This window comes from Mastigoproctus giganteus, chromosome 14, assembly GCF_048544385.1.
Source record: "Mastigoproctus giganteus isolate SK-2022 chromosome 14, ASM4854438v1, whole genome shotgun sequence".
NCBI lineage: Eukaryota > Metazoa > Arthropoda > Arachnida > Uropygi > Thelyphonidae > Mastigoproctus > Mastigoproctus giganteus.
Genome location: NC_143588.1, coordinates 98,452,532 through 98,479,049, shown reverse-complemented (window position 1 = coordinate 98,479,049; position 26,518 = coordinate 98,452,532). Strand labels below are relative to the sequence as shown.

At 34.9% G+C, this 26,518-nt stretch overlaps 1 protein-coding gene across 2 annotated transcripts in view; it reads right to left on the bottom strand.

Annotated features, from left to right (window-relative positions):
- Positions 1–26,518, bottom strand: part of LOC150075424 (signal transducing adapter molecule 2-like) — a 203,681-nt gene that overhangs the window by 41,298 nt on the left and 135,865 nt on the right. For both annotated transcript variants that reach the window (XM_090389165.1, XM_090389166.1), the window contains exons 7-10: positions 21,305–21,512; positions 20,171–20,268; positions 10,605–10,693; positions 6,852–6,939 (exon numbers count right to left, since the gene is read on the bottom strand). In XM_090389165.1, the coding sequence (XP_090245291.1) occupies positions 6,852–6,939; positions 10,605–10,693; positions 20,171–20,268; positions 21,305–21,512 (483 nt within the window). The remainder of the gene's footprint in view (positions 1–6,851; positions 6,940–10,604; positions 10,694–20,170; positions 20,269–21,304; positions 21,513–26,518) is intronic.

The following is a 26,518-nucleotide window of genomic DNA, read 5'->3' as shown; positions in this document are numbered from 1 at the left end:
AAATACAGCAAGTCATAATTTGAGTAACTGCATATTTATTTAAAGAATGGTTTCTAAATTGTTTTGTGTCAGCTGTGGAAAACTATTTAAAGCAGAAAAATCTAGATTTCAGAGTTTTATTACTATTGGATAACGTGCCAGGCCATCCGAAAGATTTAAGTCATCCAAAATGTTGAAGTAATGTTCCTACCACCTAATTCAACTTCTTTAATTCAACCATTAGATCAAAGCATTATATCTACATTTAAAACTCATTACATCAGAAAATTATTGCAATGGACTTTGGAAAAAATTTATTCCGAATCTATTGAAGTGAGGGAGGCATGGAAACATTTTTAAAATTGTGAACAGTATCGGAATCATAGCTTTACTGCTCAAAGAAGTAAAACTGTCAACATTAAATATGTGTTGACAAAATGTATGGCCAGAGTCAGTTCATTCAGGAAATATGGTCGAACCAGCAGAAAACAGAATCAGTATGGTAGTAGAACTTGTTAAGTCAGTATGAGGAGAATGTTTTGATGATATGACTACTGAACATGTTCAAAAATGGCTGGCAAAGTAGATTTGGTGGAAATGGCATCAGAAGTAAAACAAATCAGTTCAGAGGATGATAGCACAGATGAAAATTTTGAAGTTCCAAATTTTACACTAAAAAGCATATGGGAAGGCATAAACTTAGCTGAGCAATTAGAATCTTATTTTTTGAATGCAGATCGTTTGACTGAAAGGAACGCAAAATTCAAAAGGGAGCTTTAAAAATGCGTAGCACCATATCATGCAATTTACAAAGATCTATCAAGCAAACAATCCCAGAATAACGATTTTTTAAAAAGAAAGTTCAAAAGGTGAAGATATTCTGCAACAGAGAAAATATTCTCGTTTGATTGTGCTTAGCAGCTATGAAGACGAAGAAAATTCACTGAATTTACATTATCTGACATGTATGTATCGCAGTTTGTAAGACATTTGTTCAGTTATTACTATTTTTAATAAAAATTAAGTTTCCGATAGTTATAAAAAATTGTGTATTTTTGTTAGCTTTTGGAATGTAACCCCACCCTCCATCTTGTACTGGTTCTTAGTCCTGTATAACATCGTTTCGCACCACGCGAGGTTTTATAAGAACCTAACTACTGTGTTATATGAGGATTACTTGTATACAAGAATTTTGTCAAGCAGGGACAAGAGGTAAACATCCCATTGTATAATGGCAATGGTGTCTACATCTTGAGTATATACAGGTCTGAAGGTCTTTTAGAAAGATGAACATTTGTTGGAATAGCTGTGCAGAGGAGAGTAGCAAGATTAGTTGGGGGCATAAAACAGTACTTTTACCAAGAAAGACCAGTTCTGCATACTGCAACATGATCCAGTAACTAAGCATCTATATTAGTGCTTCAGGAGAAGGCACTAAAATGGCCTTAATCCTGTTGAGTAAACTAAATATTGATAGCATCACTATTCTTTCAAAAATAACAGACATAAGGGAACATAAATATAAACTGTACATTTAATCTAGACAAGACTGTATTTATAGTTCAGACAGCATGGGTGTGTTGAGAGGAAATCTTGCCTGATCAATTTTATTGGATACTATGATATGGTCAAAGGAACTGCTTGCAAAAAAATAATTTTGACATCATATACTTGGATGAAAGCTTTTAATACTGTTACACACAAAAGACTGTTCTACAAATTGGAGCAGTACCGCATTAAGAGCAAGTGGCTGCTATGGACAAAGGGATGGTTGAGTGCGAGAAGACAGAGTGATAATCAATGGACACTGCTCTTTGTGGACTAATGTTATTAATGGAGTCCCACAGGGTTCGGTATTGGGACCATTGTTTTCTATATTTATCAATAATATTGATGAAGGTATATCAGGCTTAATGTCCAAGTATGCAGATGATACAAAGGTTGGCAGGGTTGTTAATAACAGTACACTGCTGCAACAGGATCTAGAAAAGCTGGGCAGATGGGCTGAGAGGTAGCAACTGAAGTTTAACATTGACAAATGCAAAGTACAAGAACTCCCCGACTTACGTAAGGGTTGCATTCCGTGGAACGCTACGTAAGTCAGAATTTCCCCCATGCTTGTGCAGCACTTGCAACTGTGCTCGCTGAATTGATTGAATCAAAAAAGAAATGTTCAATGAACATGTGAATAGAATTATTTATTGCATTTATTCAATTTTTTTATCTCATGCACAGGAAAAATTACAAAAGCGTGCAATTTAAAAAATTGAAAAATTACAAAAAAAAAAAAAAAAAAAAAAGAGAGGAGACAGGCATAACGTCAGTAAGTTTTACCTCTTGAGCATCGTTGCCAGAATCGACGTCTTCAGCTGATAAATACACCATTGCAGAGGTTGTGGGCTGTGAAGATTTAGAAGGGGTCGGCCGCTCAACCTTATGAAAGAACATATTAATGGATGACTGGATGGTGGCTTTTTCTTTTCTTTGTAGCAAGCAAGCAAGCATATCATTCACCCCTTTGCTAACTTTTAAGAATCATCCGCTGTCAGGATCCATCTTCTCAAACCTCGCCATTGTCGATGCAATTTCAAAAAATGCCACTGTCATCTCTCTGGTGATGGAGTGCTTTGGCTCCTCATCTGGTTCATCTTGAGCTTCTTCAGCATTTTCTCCTTTCACTATTACTGCCTGTAAGTCAATAAGTTCTTCGTTAGATAATTCTTTCTCTTCTTCCTCCATTAACTCCAGGCACCTCCGTAGCCAGGTGGGCAGGAGCAGCAGTGCGTAGCACATGCTTCTTGATTAGACCGGGGTTCAAGCCCGTGACCACCAAATACGGAGGATGCGGAAAGGTCAGGGAATGACCACCGCATATCCCCAGAGCAATATGGCCTTAGTTGCTAATGCTCCTAAAAACCAAATAACAAACAAACAAACCATTAACTCCTCCACGTCTTTGGCATCAACCTCCAACTGAAGTAGCTCTGCAACCTTTACAATCTTATCTGTAACCTCTCAATATGATTCCTCACGGCATAGCACGGCATACTTTTTTATCAAAGCCTTCGAAGCCTTTTACGTGCCGTGGGCATATTTTCTTCCATTTGCCATTTCAACAACTTTTAGTAATTTCCGCCCAGACCTTATTAATGTTTTAAGATGGCGTGGTAAATACTGTAAGGTTTCCAAAAGTCTCAACATAAAATTTTTCTCATCGTCTACTGCAGACAATGCCTGAGCAAATGTATGTAAATAGTATGATTTTAAATTTGAAATAACACCCTGATCCATAGGTTGGATGGGTGAAGTCATGATTGGCGGTAGAAATATGACTCTCACGTTCGAATTGAAATCATCTAGATGCATAGAATGTCCAGGAGCATTATCTAATAGAAGCAAAATCTTGAAAGGAAAAACGTCGTTGTCTTTACAATATTTTTCAACCTCAGGAATGAAGCAGCATTTAAACCAATCATCAAAGAGAGATATTGTTATCCATGCTCTCTGGTTTGATCGGAAATGCATGAGGAGCAGTGGTATTAATATTAAAGCCCAATAAACCGGAAAATGCAAATGCTTTTATTGTTTTATGGCCGTGATCTCCAGAAATGTGCTTTAGAAAAATATCACAAAGGCATTCAAAATTGATTCTTATAACGGAACATATTATAACGATGAAAATTTAGTGCAATTTCCATTATAAAAATGACCTTTTAGAGAGATAAATAGCTTAGTAATATAGCAAAATTTTCAACTTCCAAGGACTTGGAATGAATTACAAAAAAAAAAACAAATGTGTTATTGGGTTCACATTACGATATTTTCGCGATACCTCCATTTATTCCTACAAGACACAAAATAAGTTTCCACAGGCCAGCAAAAACTTACGTAAAGTCGAATATCTGCAAGTCAAGTATTACATAAGTAGGGGAGTTCCTGTACTGCATATAGGTAGCAGTAACCCTAGAGTAACGTACCAACTGTGCGGTACTACACAGGGTAGTGGAAAATGAGAAAGACCCGGGGGTAATTGTGCAGACAGATACGAAGTTTTCAGAGCAGAGCAGCTCTTGTCAATGATATACAGAAACTTTGCTAGCTGGGATATGGAGGAGATTATCCCTTTGTATAAAACAATGGTCAGGCCACATCTCGAGTACTGCATACAGGCCTCATTTTAGGAAGGGTGTAGAGCTACTGGAATGAGTACAGAGAAGGGCAACAAGATTGGTGAGGGGAATGAAGGGATCCTCTTCATTCCCCTCAAGAATACCATCAGCAGGCTCAATGCTGATGGTATTCTTCCTCTTGTGTAGATTACAAACCTGAGTGGGCATAAATTAAAATTCAGGAAAGACAGTTGGAGAATAGATGCGCAGAAATTTACCTTTAGCCAGCGGGTAGCTGATTGCTGGAACAAACTTCCATCTGTCATTGTGGAACTTGATAGCTTTAAATAGATTTAAGGAAGAACTGGACAAACATTTGGAGTGAATGGATAGACGAAATGGGAACTCTTTTTTTTTTTTTTTTTTTTTTTTTTGCCGTTGCTGTGGTACTAATACTAAACTGAAAAATCATGGCTGCAAATTCGCTGTGCAAATATTTGCTTTTGGTCAGACAGGTAACTAATTGCTTTAACAAACTTCCATTGTGATGCAGAAGTGGGTGGATAGTTTAAATATTTTTAAGATAGTTTAAATAAATTATTAGATTGTATGGATTTTTTTTTTTTTTGGATGATACACTCCTTCCACCATTTGCCACTACTGATACTATTAATCCACAATTTCAATGTTTTCCTCCCCCCCCATGTCTCCTACATATATCTTCTATGTATTTAGTCTATTATTCAGTACATCTATATCATTTTAATAATTATCCACTTGCATCCTCAATTTCATTCTGGCTTGTTAATGATGTTAGGTTATTTCAAGACTAACAATATTAATCTTCTTATTGTTAACAGAAAACAGCCAGATTTACTAAAAACTGTAGCTGGCATACACCACATAAATCATATTGGTTTATTATTATTATTAGCAGCTGTATGGTGCAAGAAAGCCTAAGGCTTATGCTACACCAGCCAAAAAAAAAAATTCAAGTTACCCAGAGAGAGAGAGAGAGAGAGAGAGAGAGAGAGAAGTAGAAAGGAATTTTCTACTTCTCTTGGAAGGAATTTTCAAGAAAGAAGAATGATGATATCCAGCTCAGGACCCTGAGTTTGCCAAGCCCATACTCACCAGATGTGAGCCCCTGGGGTTAAAGTAATAATTGTTCCTCTGAATCTGCTGATATCATTCAGAGGAGATTATAATATATATATGATATATGTAATGGTACATAACATAAAGGTGTTTACAATAGTTTTATTTATACATTTTATACATTTTGAAAGTTTCAATTAGATATTGCAACTTTTTTTATAAATTACTATATACTAGACTGGCCACGGGTTGCTATGATTAGTTCTGCCTTTTTATATATTAATAATAAGTAAAATAAAAGTAAAAAAAAAAAAAAAATATATATATATATATATATATATATATATATATATATATATATATATATATATATATATATATATATATAAGGTGTAGAAATAAAGTTCCTGGACTGATGCTATTGTGGCCACATTCGATGAGTTCGAAAATAAATGGTACATAAATTGTCCAGTAGGCTGACAGGGCAAGTAACAACCAGTTTCATTAATATTCTCTCATTGCTCCATTGCAAAATGGAGCAATGAGAGAATATCAAATTTTAATTCAAACTGGGAAAATCTGCAACAGAAATGTATGAAATATTAAAATCTGGTTATAGTGATGAAATGTTAAGTTGTACCAGCATTTGAATGGTCTAAGTGGATCAAAGACAGACATGAGGATATTCACATTGACCAAGAAGTGAGTACAAGCAACCTCTCAATACGAGGACAGAAGTTTCAAAAGTTCAGGATATTGTGGCAATATATCATTGTTTTACCCTCAGAATGATGGCTAATGAATTGGGTATGAATAAGGAGATGATTCATCAAAATCTGCATGAAGATTTAGGGAAAAGAAAAGTGTGTACAAAATTTGTGTCACATGGCCTCACGGATGAGCCAAAGTAACAAAAAATGTCATCATGCAAAGACTTGTCAAGCCAGTCCTAATTTCCTAGACTGTATTGTCAATGGAGATGAATGTTGGCTGTTTCAGTACAACCCAGAGATGAAGCATCAGAGCATGCAGTGGAGTTCAAAATCATTATCAAGACCCAAAATGTTTCATTTACAGAAGTCAAGGATCAAGACAATGCTAATCATGTTTTTTAACAAACAGGGTGTGATTCACAAGGAATTTGTACCCCTGAAAGAGTGAGTCAATTCTGTACTCTATGCACAGGTGCTTAAAAGACTACTGAAGTGCATTTCAGGGTGAGGCAATTCTGGGAGAGAAAGACAGCTGGTTCTTATTGCATGACAATGCCCCCACTCATTCCACACCTGTTGTGAAGACATTTCTGATAAAACATGACATTTTACAGATAAATCATCCACCCTACTCTCCCAGTATAATACCAGCAGACTTCTTCCTCTTTTCAAAGGTGGAAACTGCCCTCAAGAAAAAAAAAAGATTTCAGGGTGTCGAGGAGATAAGGAATTATGTTCAGTTCTTCTTTGGATGCCTTCACTGAATCTTTTCCGAAACTTCTAGAAAAGTGTAATAACTGCATTCAATCAGAAAGTGAATAAAAATAAAACCATTTTTGAGTTCACTCACTTTTTGTTCTTTTTTTGTGCCAGTCCAGGGGCTTTATTGACACACCTCTCTCTCTCTTCCCCCCCCCCACTTCAGTCACACACACACACACACACAACTAACCTTCAAGAACAGCAAGTTCTTCTGCATCAGCCCTTTCTCCTGTTGGATCAGCCTCATGTAATATGTGAAGTACGTGATTAATCTTTTCCTAATGAAATAATGCAAACATTATGTTCCAACTGAATGGCACTTTAATTTTAACAAATAACTTATACTATTTATAAAGGCTTTACCTAAACAGAGTACCTGAATAATGCTACTATACTTAATTTTTTTTTTTCCATATGTAACTGCTATAATCAGCCCTTGGAAAAATTTAAATTTACCTTTTAGAATAAGTTTAAACTTGTGTATTATTTGCAAATTTCTAATTTTTTAAATTTTAATGTCATCATCCAATTCTTATATCAAGTCACCAAGTAAGTATAAATCAGTCTTATATTCATTATTTCCCTCCATACTAACCTATTTCTTATGAGATCAGTAAGCCCCTCTTACCGTTAATGCTTTCTTGCTTACATGACATACAGCTGAAATGTGTTAAAACGCAATTCATTAGAACGCAATGCAAGAACGGCTTCCATTTTTCAGCAGCTGAAATGTGTTTTCAGTCACTGAAGATCAACATTTTGGATTCCTTGTGGCGATATTTTCAGTTTAATGTGAATCCATGATCCGCATTATCCTTTGATTTTCGTAAGAACAATAATAAACAACTCATAACTTTACTGCAAAGTGTTTGAACATATACATATTTTTTTAAAAAGTTCACTGGGTGCAAGTAAAATAATAAAAGTCATTTGCATTTTTGTTGTTTCATGAAGGTAACGATCTATTACCGGCATGTAATGGAGTGCATTGTTTTTCTTTTTCTTCTGAATTTGACCGTTTGTTAATTTCAAAACACAAATGTAACAGTCAATACAACCACATGGAAAAGCAGTTTTGGTGAGTATTGATTTGGTTTTGTGACAAGAGGTGAATATTTATCGTGTTTATGTATATTTAACATCATGAATATTGGTTTTTTAAATACTTTATTGTACAGTGCATCGATAAAAGATTGAAACAATGCAATTGTGCATTATTTCCATTATTATTCTTTGTGTGATTTTTCTTAGACATATTACTGCAATTATCGTGCACACACAAAAAAAAAAGAGATGAGCAAAATTGATAGTACATATGAAGTTTGAATGCCGAAAAACGGCTAAAATTTTCTAACACAATCCAGCTTATATATTGTGATGCAATTCTTTGGATCCTGAGCATCTTCGTTATAACGGGTTACATCTGTACTACATCTCTGCCCCTAGACCTATTACTATTTATTTCTGTCCCGAAAATTTATTTTGTTAATATACCTTCTTTCTACCTTAAGCTTGCTTTACTCACCTCTGACTAGATACTTTTCTTATTTCCTCATTTATAATATGGATACCTGCAAACTTTTGGAAATAGAAAAAAAGAAGACTTTTAATAGAGATCTGGCTTAAGCCAGAATCAACCGGAACTGCATTCCTGCAATGTTCAAAAATAGCATCTCCCAGCCTTTTTCCCCCCCCACTCTTTCCAGACTTTTTATTCCAAATTAACCATAACTAACTAATGGGCTGCAACAGATAAGTTGCTGCTACTGTGAAATGCAATAGACTGCACTTATGTTCTTTGCATGGTTATTTATTTATTTATTTTTTTTTTTTCCCCCATTCAATTACACAGTATAGCTAATCCAAAATCTTAATGTTTCACAACCTGGCTGAAGATGACTACAGTGCAGCATATCATCTTATATGAATTAACTACCATAACAAAAGCACATCATTTAACAAATCCAAAGTAGCCTAATCTTTCAAAAACAAATCTGCTTAAAAAAAAACTACATATTTAAATTAGCCTAACCTTCTTTAACACAAATACAACTACAATATGGAACAAACTATCAAATAACCACTAACAATAAGGGTACACATCTCTACTTTAGTCATTAATGCTACTACTTACATACACAAAAAAGTTAAACATGTTAAATTCATATCATTATTACAAAAATCAAATGCATAAACATATCTGTAAAAATATGCTATACAGAGTTCAGATACATTTTATCACAAATGTTGTAAACACATAATAAAGGAAATCTAACTGCGATTTATTCCATGGTGCTACTTCTTTCAATTCCATTTATATGTTAACATAAGAAATTATCCATTTATATGTTAACATGAGAAATTATTCATTTATATGTTAACATGAGAAATTATGCCATTTGTATTTCTTATTTTTGGACCTAATTGCCACTTTTAATTTGCTCAATGCAAGACAGTCAATCGAATCACAAATCATCTGCCTCTGTATCTCCAACTAGTTGTTTAAGATCCTTTTCTATAATGATATACTCAATTATGCTTTTCTTGTTTCTGTTATGCTCCCGCTATGTGGCTAACTTGATATGAAATACATACTGTGTTTGTAATTATGTGTGCATGGCTTATACAAAATTCTTGTAACCTTCCACTAATATTGTCAGGTTTACTTTTCTCTACTACTTTTTTTGAAATATTTCCATAGAGGTAATCTTAATTCTAGCTGTTTAAACTGCTATTTAAATCCTATAACCAAAACTTCTTCCATCAACACAGACAAATTGCATCAACCAATCTTAAATTTTGCTCACATAACTTTACTCGACAATTTTATGCAGTCAATTAAACTTTCTTCCAAACTTGGTCTAAAAGCTATTTCTACATCTTCCTTACACTGTATCTTACTTCCAGAATAAATTAATTATTTTTTAATTGCCACTCTCCTGCATTCAACCTCTTGGTTTCTGTTATACCTGCTATTCTGATATCATAATGACCTAGTTCTTGTGATAATTCTGCTTCTTGCCATTTAAGCTTCCTGATGATTATTCCAACAGAATATTTAGTGCTGTATTTTTGTTCCCCGATAAGCACAGTGGGGACCTCTTGTTGATCCAGACAAATGTCAGCCAGTATGATTCTCAACTGCTTTTTCCTACTTCGTACGTTTTCAGCTTATAGGTTAGGTTATCCAGACCAGTCAGATTTTTCCTTTAGTGATGGCCCATCCTCATTTGTTCAGCATCCATACAGCTGGCTCCCTATTAAGAGGACCCATCCAGCCCTCCACATGTAGGAGATGTGTGGGGAGGGGTTGATCTTCAAGGTTAGATAACTTCTGTCTCTTCAGTAACCATATATCTATAACGAGATATTAACATGAAATAATCTCATATTTCATGTCTAACTTTTTTATTTATATTTTTTTGTAAATTTCTAAAAACTGCTAAAATAATTGGTCATTTTTTTTTTTTTAAATAAAAACCCAAGCACAAAAAAGTATAAACACTTATAGCACTTAGTACTATGCACGGGATGAAGACTGAGAAGACAGAAGATATCTGTTGATATATCAACTTGGATTTCTATAGATTGCATTTTAGTCTCACAAAAAAATTGCAATCAGCTGGACTGGATAGTAGTAGTGGCATGTGATGCAAGAAAGCAAGTGTATGAGCTTATGCAGCATCAGCCAAAAAAAAAAAACGCACCATTCCCTCCAAATGCCTGTCCAGTTCCTCCTTAAATTTATTTAACCTATCAACTTCTACATATTCAGAACAGTAATGAGTGTAAATTTGAGTGCTAAGAGAACGGTAAAAATCAATAAAAATAACGAAGTTTAAAGTGAATATACTGCAAATGATAAACTATCTACTAGAAGTAGTACCAAAAATTATATCCTTGATGCATGTGATGATTTACGATAAGGTCAAAAGAAAATTACCTCATCAATTTCCACATCTTCTTCAATTTCAACAGTCTTCACTTTAACTTCTTCACTAAACTGCACAGATTTCTTTTCAGTAGCCTTATCTAGAGAGAGGGAAAGTGATAAAACACATCAAAATGTAAAATAAGTATAAGTTCAATAAAACTAGAACAAATTTTTGTGGTACTTTTGCTTTAAAATTCCACAAAACAGTCCTTATTAAATCTGCACCAAAGTTTGTTAAGAAGCTGTATTCAGGGAATAATGATAATAATAAAAAGTTTTCTATTTTGGATTCTGTTTGTTCGTTTTTCTGAAATATCAAAGCAGCACTGAACCTCGCCATTCTATCTAGAACAGAAATAAAAAGGACAAGGCCTTCAAGTTATAAATCTGAGTGTTTGTTGTCAACTATGCATTAATAATTCTGGCCATAATATCAGTAATACTATAGAGAGTTAATAGTATTAACTCTCTACAGTATTAATTTCTCAAAATAAAAAGAACAAAACCACTATAAATTATTAAGTTTATTTATTTAATACATTGAAAGAAGGACGGTTGCTCATAATAAATTAATATGAAATGTGAATAACACTAATTAAATGGCATGAATTGTTATCAACTGAATTTTAATGTGCACGAAGTGTTATGATTTACAATAAGTAAACTCCCACATAATAGAACTGCTTAACAATGGGTGGTCTGAATCCTGATACCAGGCCTAATTAAGAAAATACAAATCATCATTCTTTCTTGATTAGGTCTTATAACAGGATTCTTATAACATGGAATTCAGAAATGTTATCAATTATTAAGTAGTCCTATTGTGTGAAGTTTACATATTATAAATAAATAATAATAATAAAGTAATTTTAATTTTATCTATTTACTTAAGCCAAATGAATATTCATCACTTTTATATTAAATACAAATTCTAGTTTTAGAAGTTGCAATGGAGTAGGAGTTTAAAATCTGCACAAAAAGCAAATTTGATTAATAATTAATACAGCAACAGAGTACTGAACTACACCTACCTTTACAAACTAATGCTAACCTCAGAAAAAAAAAAAAAATTAAGAAAGAGTTTTATTATTATCTGATTCACATTAAACAAGTACTGTAATTAAACATCATTATTAATTAAATGAGTAATTACAGATCTGTTAGTTTCCTTTATCTGCAAATTCTTAATGCGTGAATAATCACTGCTGATTATCAGATCGAGAGTATTACTCCCTATGGTTGCCTCTCGAACATGTTGCTGTAGAAAACATTCATCCAATAAATCCACAAAAGTCTTGCTAGTGTGCTAATCCCCCATTACAAGACATTCTGATTTACTGGCCCACTCTATTTCTCTGCTTAATTGCTCATTATACTCATCAGATTCATTAGGCCGATACCACACACCTACTCATTATCCCTTTCCCAGTGCTTATGTCACACCATACTGACTCAACATTGCATTGTCCACCAACGTCAATTGGATGCACTTCCTTAGATTTTATGTGTTTGTTAACTAACAGCATAACCCCTCTCCCTTCCTGCCCTGTGTATCCTTTCTGCACACATTGTACTCCCCAATCCAATTCTGCACTGCTTATATCTGTGTGACACCATGTCTCTGATATCTTGACCAACACTTCAAACTAGACATTTATTAACTATACTCCTAGCATTGGTGTACATGCACCTGCGTTCTACTCTTAGTTACTCTAACAGCCCATATATTTACTTGTTCCAGTATGACACCCAGCAGTCCTGGAAATCTCCAGCACCTTGCTTTCCAGGCTGATGCTCATTCTAATAGAAGCAGTGCAAGAATCATTTTTACCTCTGCCTGCGGCCACTGTTAACCTTTTTAGTCTGTGTATCCACCCCCAAAGCTAACAGTTTTCCGACCCACCTAGCACTGCCTCAATAGCATCAGCAAATATTCTTGCTCCCTTTCTATTTAATTTTGCCCCTTCCCTGTAGAAGTAGTCTCTACTGTCAAGCACAGACCATGCTGAAAAAAATTCTACCCAATGAGCCTTGCACAAACTCTCCAGGACCGAATTGATTGACAAGGCTCTCATATACTCCCTCCTGTCATGTCTGGGCAGAATTGCAGACACTTTCACATTCAACCATCACTCGTGACTTTTTTCAACATTGACCTGTACTTTTTGAGTAAATCTGCAGATTCCTTACTGTTAATATCATTAGTTCCAATGTGTACAACAATATCACCTCTTGTGCCATTAAAAGATATCTGCTCTACGTCATCAACTTTTGCCCCTGGCAGACACCCTGGTTCTGTTCCACCTATCCTTCTTGCATAGTATATTCCCCATCTCCCTGACAATAGTCACCAACAATAACTAGTTCCTGTGGGACCAGTGCATTCTGCCTTGGAGATTGCCTCTGAGTTGCCTGATGCACAGGAGTGAGCTCTGCCATTGAGTTGGGCAGCTGAGAGCTTGATGGGCCCCTCATTTTAATTTCTCACGCTCTCATAGACACCTATCAGAATGCTGAGTTGGTGCCTAATTTCTTGACACTCTAGGCGTCTAGCACACTGAAAGACCTCCTTGACTAGATCATGTCCTGTTTTAGAAAGTTCGCAAACATTTCACATTTCGCACATTTTTTGAGACTGTGATGCATTGGAGAATCGCCCCCTTCGTTTCTCCCCCGAGCCATAGCACTCTCACTGGTCTGTGAACATTACTTTGCAGCTCTAGTCTGGGTCATGATTTCTGTTTAAATATAATTTGTTGTTGTTTGTTATTTGGTTTTTAGGAGCATTAGCAACTAAGGCCATATTGCTCCGGGAATATGCAGTGATCATTCCCTGATCTTTCCGCATCCCCGTATTTGGTGGTGACGGGATCGAACCCCGGTCTAATCAAGAAGCGTGCGTTACGCACTGCTGCTTCTTCCCACCTGGCTACGGGGGCGCCAAATATAATTTAATTAACAATGAAATTTAATAAGATTAATAAATATTTTTGATTAATTGATAATACTATAGTAAGCTTACAGATTCCTAATACAGTGCTACGTATTACGCTGCCAACCGGGCTAGCCGGGTGGGTAAAGTGCCTGCCTGGCAACCCAAAGGTCGTGGGTTCAATTCCCACCTCGGGCTTGGATCAGTGTACTGCAAAAACCTTGGGAGGTGCATTATGGCCACAGAAGCCTATGCGCCAACAACTACCAAAAAAAAAAAAAAAAAAAAAAAAACGTATTATGCTATCTAGTTTTAAGTTATACCTTACACTATCAGTTCGAGATATATACGTTATGCTATTTCTTATTGACTACAACATGGCAGCTAGTTCAACAATATTGGCATCAACACCGGTTAGTCATAACTTCGATCGTGTTTGGCATAAAGGCCTTCTAAACAAGCTTCCATCTTATGGTTTGCCAACTTTTTTAGTAATTGGTTATCCAGTTTTCTCTCTGATCGCTCACTGAAGGTGATGGTAGATGGCTCTCTGTCTTCTAACTTCTCCACTAATGCCAGTGTCCCCCAAGGTTCAGTTCTTTCCCCCACTCTTTTCCTCTTGTATATTAATGACCTTCTTTCATTGACTGGAAATCCTATCCATAGTTTTGCCGATGATAGCACATTGCATTCCACTTTCCATTTTGAGAAACCTTTTGAGAAACCTACCAGAAAACCTGGTAACAGATTTTCAACTTCTTGAAAATCTGTTACCAATTCCTTAAATGCTGATCTTCGGGTAATTCTCCAGTGGGTCAAAGACAACTTAGTTGATTTCAACTCTTCTAAAACTCAGTCTTGTCTTATATCTCGCAAAAAGGATTCTTCTGCTCCTATGCTTATCTTTAGTGACACTCTGATTTCTAGGCAAAATGATATATCTCTTTTGGGGATTACCCTGACTTCTAATCTCTCTTGGCACAAGCACATTACAAATATTGCTTTCTCTGCATCTAAAAAACTTGGTTTTCTCTTTCGCTCTCACCTTTACTTTTCTTCCAAACAGCTGCTCACTCTGTATAAATCGCAAATCCGCCCTGCCATGGAATATTGCCCCCAAAACCTCTCTCAGGCTTCTCGATTCCATTCAGAAGAGGGCAGTGATGTTAATTAATGATTCATCTCTAACAGCGTCTCTCCACTCACTGTCTCATAGACGTACTGTTTCTGCTGCATACCTCTTCTACAGATACTTCTATGGGCACTGTTCTTCTGAATTGGCTTCTATAATTCCCACTCTCTTTCAAAACAGTCTGAACACGTGCTGCCACCAGCCAACATCCATTTACTGTCCAACTCCAAACTCACAGAACCAACTTTTCATCTTCCTTGTTTATTTATTCAACTGCCATTTTCTGGAACAACCTTCCTTCATACGTATTTCCTGAAAATTACAGTCTACAGAAGTCCAATGTCAACAAATATCTTCTTTCGTCTTCTCAACCTCCAACCCAAGCACGGTACTAAGTACTATAGGTTCTAATACCTCTCGTGTTTGGGGTTTACATCAAAAAAATAAAAAATAAAAAAATAAAAAAAATCACTAGTTAAAATTCAAAAAAAGAAGCTAATGAGTGCTACTAAACCTATTTAATATCTTTGTAGAGCACAAGGTAGTATGTTAAATAACGAAGAATATGATAGAAATATCGAAACTACTTATCCCTTTACAGCAGCCAAAAATTCACCGAATGTTCTCTTTCACAACCAGAGCTCTCTCTCTCTCTCTCTCTCTCTCTCTCTCTCTCTCTCTGTAAAGTGAGTGAAAAAGAAGGAATTGTGTAACATTATCAACAGTAATGTCAAACAATTCCTATGAGAAACCTTCTTGGAAAAATGAATTATCAGTCACCATTTTACATATCTCTGGCTTGTAAAATCACTTGACCTAATTCCAGTAAACTTTTGTTGTAGAGATACCTACACACTGTGTTTGCAGAGATTTTCCTTCAACTCTTATAGATTTTTAAGACAGCTGTAGAGAACGCAATGCCTCTTCTTGATTGTTTATTAAAAAATGATAATAGGTGCATGGTCAAATCCAAAATGATTTGATCATCAATAAAAATTTACTTTTGTGTTATTTTTCTGAATGTTCACTTTGCATGGCCTTCGGTGGTCAAATCTGGGACAGTTTCTTTTATTATTTAAAAAAAAAAATCCCCCATATACAGATTACAATGCAAGAACAAAAAAAATTTTTTTTGATATATAACCTATAGTTTGAGTTTTTAATTTTTAAGTGGAAAAGGACTTAATCACTATAACCACCTTGTACATAAACACAGAGTTGGCCTCCCTAGCTGAGTGGTCATGAGCGGGAGTGCAATAGTACACGCTCCTTGAGTAGACCGGGGTTTAAGCCCCTGACTACTAAATACAGTCGATCTGCCAACCCACACTGGACCAGCGTGGCAGATTATGGTCCATTTCCCTCAACATTAATTGTTGAGGAGGCTTCCATCCTGCAGTGGGTTGATAATGGCTGCAGTTTTACGTAAACACAGAGGACTTCATAATTCTAATGAAGTCCTGCATACTATTGTACCCTAAACGTTCACTGGGAATAAAAACAATTCCATTTCTTTCACTTGGATTTATTTTGCCTGCTGCTATATTTTTTGTGATGTCGTACTCCCAAAAAATTGCTTGTATATTTTCTCCATCCTGTGTTTTAGCATATAAAAAAATCTCTGAAAAGGAGAGAAAATATCTGTGAATATGGCATCATGTTTCATCGAACTGCAGTAACAAAGATTAGAGTATAAGAGAATGTGCATAATCGCTAATATTCAATGTAAGTATTTTTGCTGCTCTTTTCTTCACTAGTAAGACCTGATATCAACAAACTCTTTATTATTACGAGTTTAAAATATTCACAAAATTTTTTTTTAAAGGATTTGTAAATAGATCTGTTTTTCTTCTTCAATAAAAATGAAAACTATGCTACTCAAAATTTTTAAGGACGTAAATGATATTGTGGGGAAAATATGCCTTTAATCACTCCTTTGGTGTTTAAGGAATGCTTTAATGTAAAATCCCATTATGTCCAAGTATATTCAGGTGCTGGTTTAATTTTTGCATTATAACTCAGAAAAGTATAATATAACACTTCATTTTATACTCAAATATTAAACACCCATCTCTGTTTGTAATTTGAGAAGCTTTGAAAAATGTTTGAATATAATTACTCTCAAGTTCTTATTCTCTTTCAGTTCAGCATTTATAGAAAATAAGTGGTGAACTGAAAGAGGATAAGAAAACTTAGCATTAACAGTGGCATACGATGCAAAAAAGCAAGCTTATACAGCATTGGCCAAAAAAAAAAAAAATTTCCCATTCACCTCTCCATTGACTCCAAAAGTTTGTCCAGTTCTACTTTGAATTTATTTAAGCTCAACAGCTTAAATAAATTTCCACAACGACAGATGGAAGTTTGTTTCAGCAATCAACTACCCACTGGCTAAAGGCAAATTTCCACACATCTATTCTACAACTATCTTTCCTCAATTTTAATTTGTGCCCCTTCAGGTTTGTAATCTGAGCAAGAGGAAGAATACCATCGGCATTGATCACCCCAATCAGATCACCTCACAGGTGCCTGCTCTCCAGATGCTGCAATTTGCAGAACTTAAGCCTTTCTTGGTAAGAGGATCCTTTTTTTCCCCTCACCAATCTTCTTGCCCCTCTCTGTACTTGTTCCAGCAACTCTACATCCTTCCGAAAATCAGGCCTCTAGACCTGTATGCAGTACCCAGGGTTGCTGTCTGACCATTGCCTTATACAAAGGGATAATCACCTCCTTATCCCTACTAGCAAAATTCCTGTATACCAATGATAATACCTCATGATCTGCTTTGGAAGTCTATCTGCACTGCTCAGAAAACTTCACATCTGACTGCACAATTACCCTTGGGTCTTTTTCATTCTTTACCACCCTGAGTGTAGTACCGCACAATTGTTACATTTTTCTGGGGTTACTTCTACCCATATGCAGAGTACAAATGACTTATGTACAACTTTCAGATATGTACAACGCACAAAGCTGTTGTTATATTTGGTTATAAGAATCAATTTTGAATGCCTTCATGATATTTTTCTAAAGCGGATTTCTAGAGGTCACTACCATAAAACAATAAAAACAATTTGCAGTTTCCAGTTTATTGGGCTTTTCTGTTAGTGCAATCTATTAAAAATGGGTAGTAAACTCTATCTTATTGCATTTGCGTTGATACTGATAGCTGAAATTATGCGGAATTTTATGTTATTATGGTGAAATGTGCTTCCTCTTCACTGAAATATTCAATCATTTAAAAAACAAATAAATTTTCAGAATCTTCTCTTCATTCCTATTTTTGAGCTTTGTAAAGTTGTTACTCCATATCTCGCACGTATTGTGTTAGTTGCAATTTGTGTGTGCCGTGTTCTTTGTTATTGATTATTTTCTTACTGTTTTACATTTTTCGACCAAAAAAAAAAAAAAAGTCAGTGAACAGAAATATCAATTAGTTACACTATTAAGCTATGTACGTAAGCAGAACTTTATTTTTGTTTTGCTAACCTGTGGGAAATATTCTTCCGATTTTCACGCATCATTTAATTTTGTTAATTGGAGGAAGTAAAGTGTAAATTTGTGCTCTATATCTTTACTTTTATAGCCTGTGGATAATATTCCTCCTATTTTTGCTTATTAGAATAGCCATTTAATACAATTAAAATTCAGTTTGAAAATGTGATCACACTGACCAGTACTTACTACATATCGTATAGTGAATGGTATTTTATTTTGGAGAGTCCATCGTAACATAGTGATTTGATTGTAGATTAAATTATATTGCATATCGTATTTTGATTAAATTAGTTTTAAATAAATACTGTACTCTACATTATTATTCATTGTATGTTTCTTCAACCTCATTTAATGCAGTTACAAATTGTGAAATGCTGTACATGATGAAGTTTGTTGGGGGTTATAATCTCAGTGTATTGTATCATACTGTACATGTATTTTGTGTCTACAAGACCAAAGTTGGACTTGCGTACATGAAAAAAACCCGATTAAATGCATAAGTCGAGGAGTGCCTGTACTTTGCATTTGTCAGTGTTAAACTTCGGTTGCCATCTCTCAGCCCATATGCCCTACTTTTCTAGATCCTGTTACAGCTGCACACTGTCATCACTGTCATTAACAACCATGCTAACCTTTGTGTCATCTGCAAACTTTGACATTAAGACTGATATACCTTCATCAATATCATTGATAAATATAGAAAACAACAATGGTCCCAACACCAAACCCTGGGGGACTCCACTAATAACATTAGTCCACAACGAGCAGTGTCCATTGATTACCATTCTGTCTTCTCTCACTCAACCATCCTTTTATCCATAACAGCAACTTTTCCTTAATGCCATACTGCTCCAATTTGAACAGCAGCCTTCTATGTGCAACAGTATCAAAAGCATTTCCTGAAATGCAAGTGTATGATATCAAAATTATTTTTTGCATCCAGTTCCTTTGTGATCACATCATAGTATCCAATCAGATTGGTCAGGAAAGATTTCCCCTTAACAAACCCATGCTGTGACTGAACTATAGCTGAGTCTTGTCTTGATGATCCTGCATTGCTTCTTTAACCAGTGATTCCATTAATTTCCCTGAAACAGAAGTTAAACTCTGGGTGACAGTGATCACAATGTACTGATGTGGGATTTACTTAAAGATGTAACTATCTTCAAGGGTAAAGGGAAGGGCTTTTGCTTTCGTAAAGGTGACTATGGGATCTCAGATAGCTTTTAAATTCAGTACAGTGGGATCAACTGAGGATGTTACCAACATTGAATTCAAAATGGGATGCATTCAGGGACTTAATCTTCGAGGCTACTAGGCTTTTCATTACAACTAAGAAATACTGTTCGAGGTTTAGGCCTAAATGGTTGTCAGATGAATTAATGAGGCTCATGGCAGGAAAGAAAAATGTATGGGATGCATATAAATTATCAGGCGACAGAGAAGCCTACGTCAGATATAAGCTAGTATGCAATCAAATCATAAAGGAAGTTCTTCTTCTTATTATTATTTTCTTTAATTTTCTTATTATTATTAATTTGTTTTTATTCTATTATTTTATTTTTTGTTATATTATTTTATTATTATTTTTTTATTTTTGGCTGGTGCAACATAAGCCATAGGCTTCCTTGCATCATATGGCCATTACTAATACTAATTGAACTCAGGATTTAATTCGTAAAATAACTGATTATTTCAAAAATGGGCTGGCAAATTTTCAAAAAATAATAGCAATGGGCTCTCGTGAGCCCCCTATAGCTCACCACTGATTATAATAATTATTATAGTTGATGTAGTGGGAGTTAACATTATACTTTATTGAATTTAACATAGTGTACTTTACTACAGATAGCATTTCCTGCATAAGTTACAAATCAAGTGATTATACTTATTCATAGTATAATCACTTGAAATGCACCTAAAATACACAATTTCTATATTTAATTTCAATTACCCATATTAAGAGTAACAGCCCTTTTTATTTCTGAAAGAATAATAGTTTACATTACTTACATGCTGTTTCTGATTCTTTTGTCAGATCTGTAGTGACAAAGTTAGCAGGAAATAATCCTTCACCTCTATGGTTAGAACCTTTCCACCAATTTGGATCACTAAAAGAAAAAAAAAAAAAAAAAAGATAATCAGAAACTTTCAGAACAAAGAACTAACTGCAAATTTATAAAATCTGAACTATTCTGAAAGATTCTGATTCAACCTGCTGCAAAAAATATGTGAAATACATTTTTTAAAAATGTCTAATAATACTGAATACACTAAGGTGTCAGTGTTTTGTGATACTCTTACATTTCTATCAATAAATAAATTATCTAGTACAGAGTACCAAATAATTTCCTTAATATAACAACAAACACCTGCAATCAATGACTGTTACAGCTGTTAGAAAAAGCTTGGCATTCTTCTTCTTTCAAAACACCTAGATGACATTATACACTCTACTTTGTTATTTTGACTAGTTGTAAATGCAAATAAAATTTGGATAACAATAAAGTTTAGAAATATACTTTAATAGACGAATTAAATTATATAAAAACATTAAAATTGTGTAAAATTAAAATATTATTAAAAATTTGGAGGGCAGAACCAAATTATTCTACTTCAGAAGAATTCACCTTTTATAAAATATAAAAATAAAAACATAAAATTTATATATTATATAATATATAAAATAAAATATAAAAATTTTATTTTTTATAAAATAAAAAAGTAAAATATAAAAGAGCCTTAAAAATTACAACTAAGGTATTGGTATTGGTATGGTTATTTCTGGCGCAAGGGCTACTTAGGCCATATTGCGCCTTACAACTAAGGTTTAATGTCTCTAAATATCTCATACTAGGAGTGGGAGAGGGAATTAAAGGTAGTTCAGGACAAAAAATACAATCAAATATGAAGTTTATCACAGTGTAGGCAGGCAGCAAAGAAGGCATACACAGCATATCCTTGTTAATTTGATATTGGTTTATTTGAAATGCAGTGCATTTCAAAGTTGCTACTATTCCCTGATGATATAGGATTTTAAATGCATTTCAGTATATAATTTATACAGATCTACTGCAATTGGTGCTTTTCAGGCTCTTCAGTTAAAAAAAAAAATAATTTCTTATACTTTTTTACAAAACAACACACCTGTCATCATGTACTAATACAATTTCCCCAGTCTTGAAAGTGAGTTCATTATCTTCAGCTGCTTCAAAATCATACAGAGCTCTGACTCTTCTTGGTTCTTTTTGAGGAGATGCTTTAGGGACTGCAACTGGAGAGGGTGGCCTGGCAGTAGGATAAATACCTGAAGATTTTGGAGATGTACTGGACTCTTTCAATGACAGTTCAATAGCTGAAAAATTGCATATATAGAAAACAGTTAAAGTTCAATTATCTAATTTTTACACAAGTAAATAAGACTACTTGGTATCCATTATGCTTCAATAAAAAAAATGGGAAAATTAAGCCCAATAGCATTAGCAAATGATGCAAGAAAACAAGTTTATACAGAATCAGCAAAAAAAAAAAAACAAAAAAACCATACCATTTTCTGTAGATTATTTAGAATAATAAATATGCAAAACAATGATGATATTAGAATTTTAAAATGTATTCTCTTGAAAAAATTAAGGATTATAAGTTTAATTTTTTTTAAATTAAAGAACAAAATCTAAGTGAAAAGTAGAGGATCTTTATTACGCACTAATTTACTAATAAGATCTTGTACTCATAAGAAATAACCAAAAGATTTACAGTAAACCTCTCACTTTCACAGACTAATAGGGGGAAGGGAATATCTGTTATTGCTAAATGTCCCTAAAATCAAAAGTTTTCTTGATTTAAGGGCTATTCAGCTTGCCAGATATTGATTGGAACTTGTGGTTGGTCACCAGCACACTAGCACAACTTTTGTGGATTTATTGGATGACTTTTTTTTTTTTTTTTACAGCAACATGTTCGAGAGGCAACCAGAGGGAGTAATACTCTTGATCTGATTATCAGCAGTGATTATTTATGCATTAAGAATCTGCATATAAAGGAACCACTAGTTGGCCATGATCACAGTGAACTGATGTGGGATTTACTCAAAGATGTAAACCCTTCCCTTTACTATCAGGGGTAAAGAGAATGGTTTTTGCTTTTGTAAAGGTGACTACAGTGGTCTCAAACAGTTTTTAAATTCTATACAGTAGGACCAACTTTACCAACAGCAAATTCTAAATGGGAAGCATTCAAGGAATTAATCATGAAAGCTACTAGACTTTTCATATGAACTAATGAGACTTGTGGTAGAGAAAAAAAATGCATGGGATGCATATAAATTTTCAGGCAACACAGAAGCCTAGGGTAGATATAAGATCTGTAATCAAGTCACAAAGGAGGTTAGGCAGATTACACGAAATCTTTGGCAAAGGCTTCTTTACATATGTAAACTCTAATAAGATTAATATAAAACAAAGCTACAGGGTTCAAATGATTCTGTATTGCATCGATATTTGAAAGAATAAAAGAGAGGTTACCTCGATCTAGTACATAGAATAAATTCAAGACGATGCTTTCCAAATATTAATGGCTAAAATAATTTTAATGAATTCTTGCACTCACAGCCCCATGAATGATTCAACCTATCCCAGGATCAAAGCAAAGGACCCTGACACAACCCCGAAACACGTCAAACAACCCCCACAAAACTAAGTGATAGAAGACATTGTGTCAAATAATTAAAATTAACCAAAAAACAAAAGAACTGATCAAGACTATGAGATAAATTAAAATCATGCCGATGAAATATATTAAAACTATTTTACGAAAAACTTTTCCTCCCTTAAGCATACAGTCAGTCCTCGTATAGCACGATAGATGTGTTCCTAGAAACCCTCGTGCAATGCAAAATCATGCAATATAAACAACAGGCCCTATGGGAAAAATAGAGTTAGGTGCTGACCACCCAAGACTGAACACACATTGGTAACATAAACATTACCAAACACAATAAATAATCGTAATAAAATACTTACGTATTTTATAACGATTAAAATACGTAATAAAAATAATATTATAATTTTTTATAATATTTTTTATTATTATTATATTATATTTTATTACGACTATTAGGTAATAAAATGTTGCTAATGCTTTCACTTCTATCATAAGAAAACTTGTTTTTTTGTTTGATTTTCTATCCAAACAGATAACAGCCGTTCCATCTCTTCCAATTCTTTGTGTCTTAATTTAATGGATTTTAATTACACTTTGAGTTGTTCCTGCTATCAAAGTTGTTTTTATTTTCTCTGCATTCTTTGTAATTCTCGGGGTTGCCTCATTTAGGTCTGTACCACGTGCAATATCACATGGTCTTTCATTTCGCTCAAAGTGTTTCACAATTTCATATTTTTTCGCTATCGACAGAGGCGGACTGGCCATAAGCCTTACCGGGGAGAGGCCGGTGTGATTTTGGCCATAAACCATAGTATAGTATGAGGCTACTATAATTTGCTTTTGCTTTTTCGAAATTGCTTTTCTTTTTCTCTCTGAATCTGCAGTGTCTTCACTAGGATGCTTCCTTTCACATCTTTTAAGTATTTTACTCATTTTTAGGGAATAAAGCACAATTACAAGATGAGGAGGCATGCTTGATACACATAAACAAAGCTGCGTGCGTGTAGCAACTGAATAAACAACACCGTAAAGACAGAGATACACTATTAACACCTCACATTTTACTAAAGCACATTTCTAGGGGTTACTACCATAAAACAATAAAAACAATTTCCAGTTGCGTTTCTGCTAGTGGAATCTGTTATAAACTGGTAGCAAACTCGATCTAATTGCATTTGCGATTATACCGATAGCTGGAATTGTGTTGGTTTTTACTTTATTATGGTGAAATGTGTTTCCCCTTCACTGATATAAAACACATAAATACATTTTCAGAATCTTCTCTTCATTCCTATCATGTTGCGTTTGGTTGAGGTGATTCCGCGTTCGACTGCCATTTCTTGTAAACACAAAGGCAAAGGCAAATCATGCATAAGGGAATTTGGTTCGTGTTATATAAGATATCGTTCCCCTATTTATAAATCATGTATGATCGAATTCGTGTAGTGTAAACACGTGTTATACGAGGACTGACTGTACTAGGCTTTTCGACTGACCTTGATCACAGGTTTGGAAATGTGTGTTGTCAAGATAATATAGGGGATTATTTGTCTTAGCGCATGCATATAAACGACCATGAATCTGAATGAGGTAGGGATGCTGAACATTGATAGAATTTTTGTGCAGCTTGATTTCCAGGGTTTTAGCGATTAATAACTTTATATAATCGTGTTGTAGTAGTGGCATGTGATGCAAGAAAGCAAGCATATGAGCTTATGCAGCATCAGCCAAAAAAAAAAAAAAAACAATCCCCTCTAAATATTTGTCCAGTTCCTCCTTAAATTTATTTAACCTATCAACTTCCACAACGACAGATGGAAGTTTGTTCCAGCAATTAACCACCTGCTGGCTAAAGGCAAATTTCTGCACATCTATTCTACATCTGTCCTTCCTCAATTTCAATTTATGCCTCTTAGGTTCGTAATCTGAACAAGTGGAAGAATCCCATCAGAATTCAGCGTGCTCAACCCATTTAAGGCCTTATACACCTCAATCAGATCACCTCACAGGTGCCTAGTCTCCAGCTGCTGCAATTTGCAGAATTTAAGCCTCTCCTGGTAAGAGGATCCCTTCATTTCCCTCCTCTGTACACACTCAAGCAAATCTACATCCTTCCTATAATGAGGCCTCCAGACAAGCATGCAGTACTCAAGACATGGCCTGACCATTGCCTTATACAGAGGGACAATCACATTTTCCCTGCTAGCAAAATTCCTGTATATCCTTGACAATACCCCATAACCTGCCCTGGCAGCATTCCTCAGAAAACTTCATATCCCACTGAACAATTACTCCCAGGTCTTTTTTTTTTATTTTCTACCACCTTAAGTGTAGTACCACAAGGTTGGTACGTTTCTCTAGACAAATATTTAGAGGGGATATTACTTCTACCCATATGCAGTACTTTGCATTTTTCAATGTTAAACTTCAGTTGCCACTTCTCAGCCCATCTGCCCAAATTTTCTAGATCCTGTTGCAGTAACACACTGCCATTACTATCATTAACAACCCTGCCAACCTTTGTATCATCTGCAAACTTCGATACTAAGCCTGATATGCCTTCATCAATATCATTGATAAATATACAAAACAACAGTGGACCCAACACCGGACCCTGTGGGACTCCACTAATAACATTAGTCCACGAAGAGCAGCACCTCTTCATGATTACCATCCTCTGTCTTCTCCCACTCAACCATCCTTTTATCCATTGTAGCAACTTACCCGTAATACCATTCTGCTCCAATGTGTACAGTAGTCTTCCATGCGCAACAGTGTCAAAAGCTTTCCTGAAATCCAAGTATATGATATCAAAATTATTTTTTGCATATAGTTCCTTTGTAACCACATTATAATAACCAATCAAATTTGTCAGACAAGACTTTCCCTTAACAAATCCATGCTGTGTCTGAATTATTGCTACAGTCTTGTCTAGATGATCTTGCAATGCATCTTTAACCAGTGACTATTATTTTACCAAGAACAGAAGTTAAACTAAGTGGTCTGTAATTACTCGTGTCACACTTCGATCCCCCTTTGTGAATTGGGGATACATTTGCACATCTCCAGTCCGTGGGGCCCTCTCCTGAGTCCAAGGATGATCTCATAATTATGGCTAAGGGTTTGCTTACTTCCTTTGCCACCTCCTTTAATATAACTGGATAAATTCCATCCACCCCATTTGCCTTTCTTATGTTTAACTTTAACAATTTCTCCTCCACTTTGTTCTCAGTTATTACAAAATCATTAAGTACCCTGTTACAATTTGATAGCCTTGTGGCATTTTCAAATCTTAATAACTTCTCATGTGTGAACATGAGAAGTTATTAAGATTTGGGTAGATACAAAATACTCATTCTGCTACTGTGTAGCAGAATGAGTATTTTGTATCTACATGAGAAGTACTGTGTAAACATGGGAAGTACTGTGTACTTCTCATGTGTAGATACAAAATACTCATTCAGTTTGTTTGCTATCTGAGCAGGATCATCAACAGTCAAACCATCGATATCAAGTGGACCAATCAGATTCATCCCCTTCCTTTTAGAGTTTATATAAGTAAAGAAATCCTTGCTGTTTTTCTTAGCATCCTTTGCAACTTAATTACAGACTAGCTTATACAGGGTGTCTCAAAAATATTGGTACAAACATTTAGGGGAGGTAGGAACATCTAAAGGAATGTGAATCGCATAGGGACCC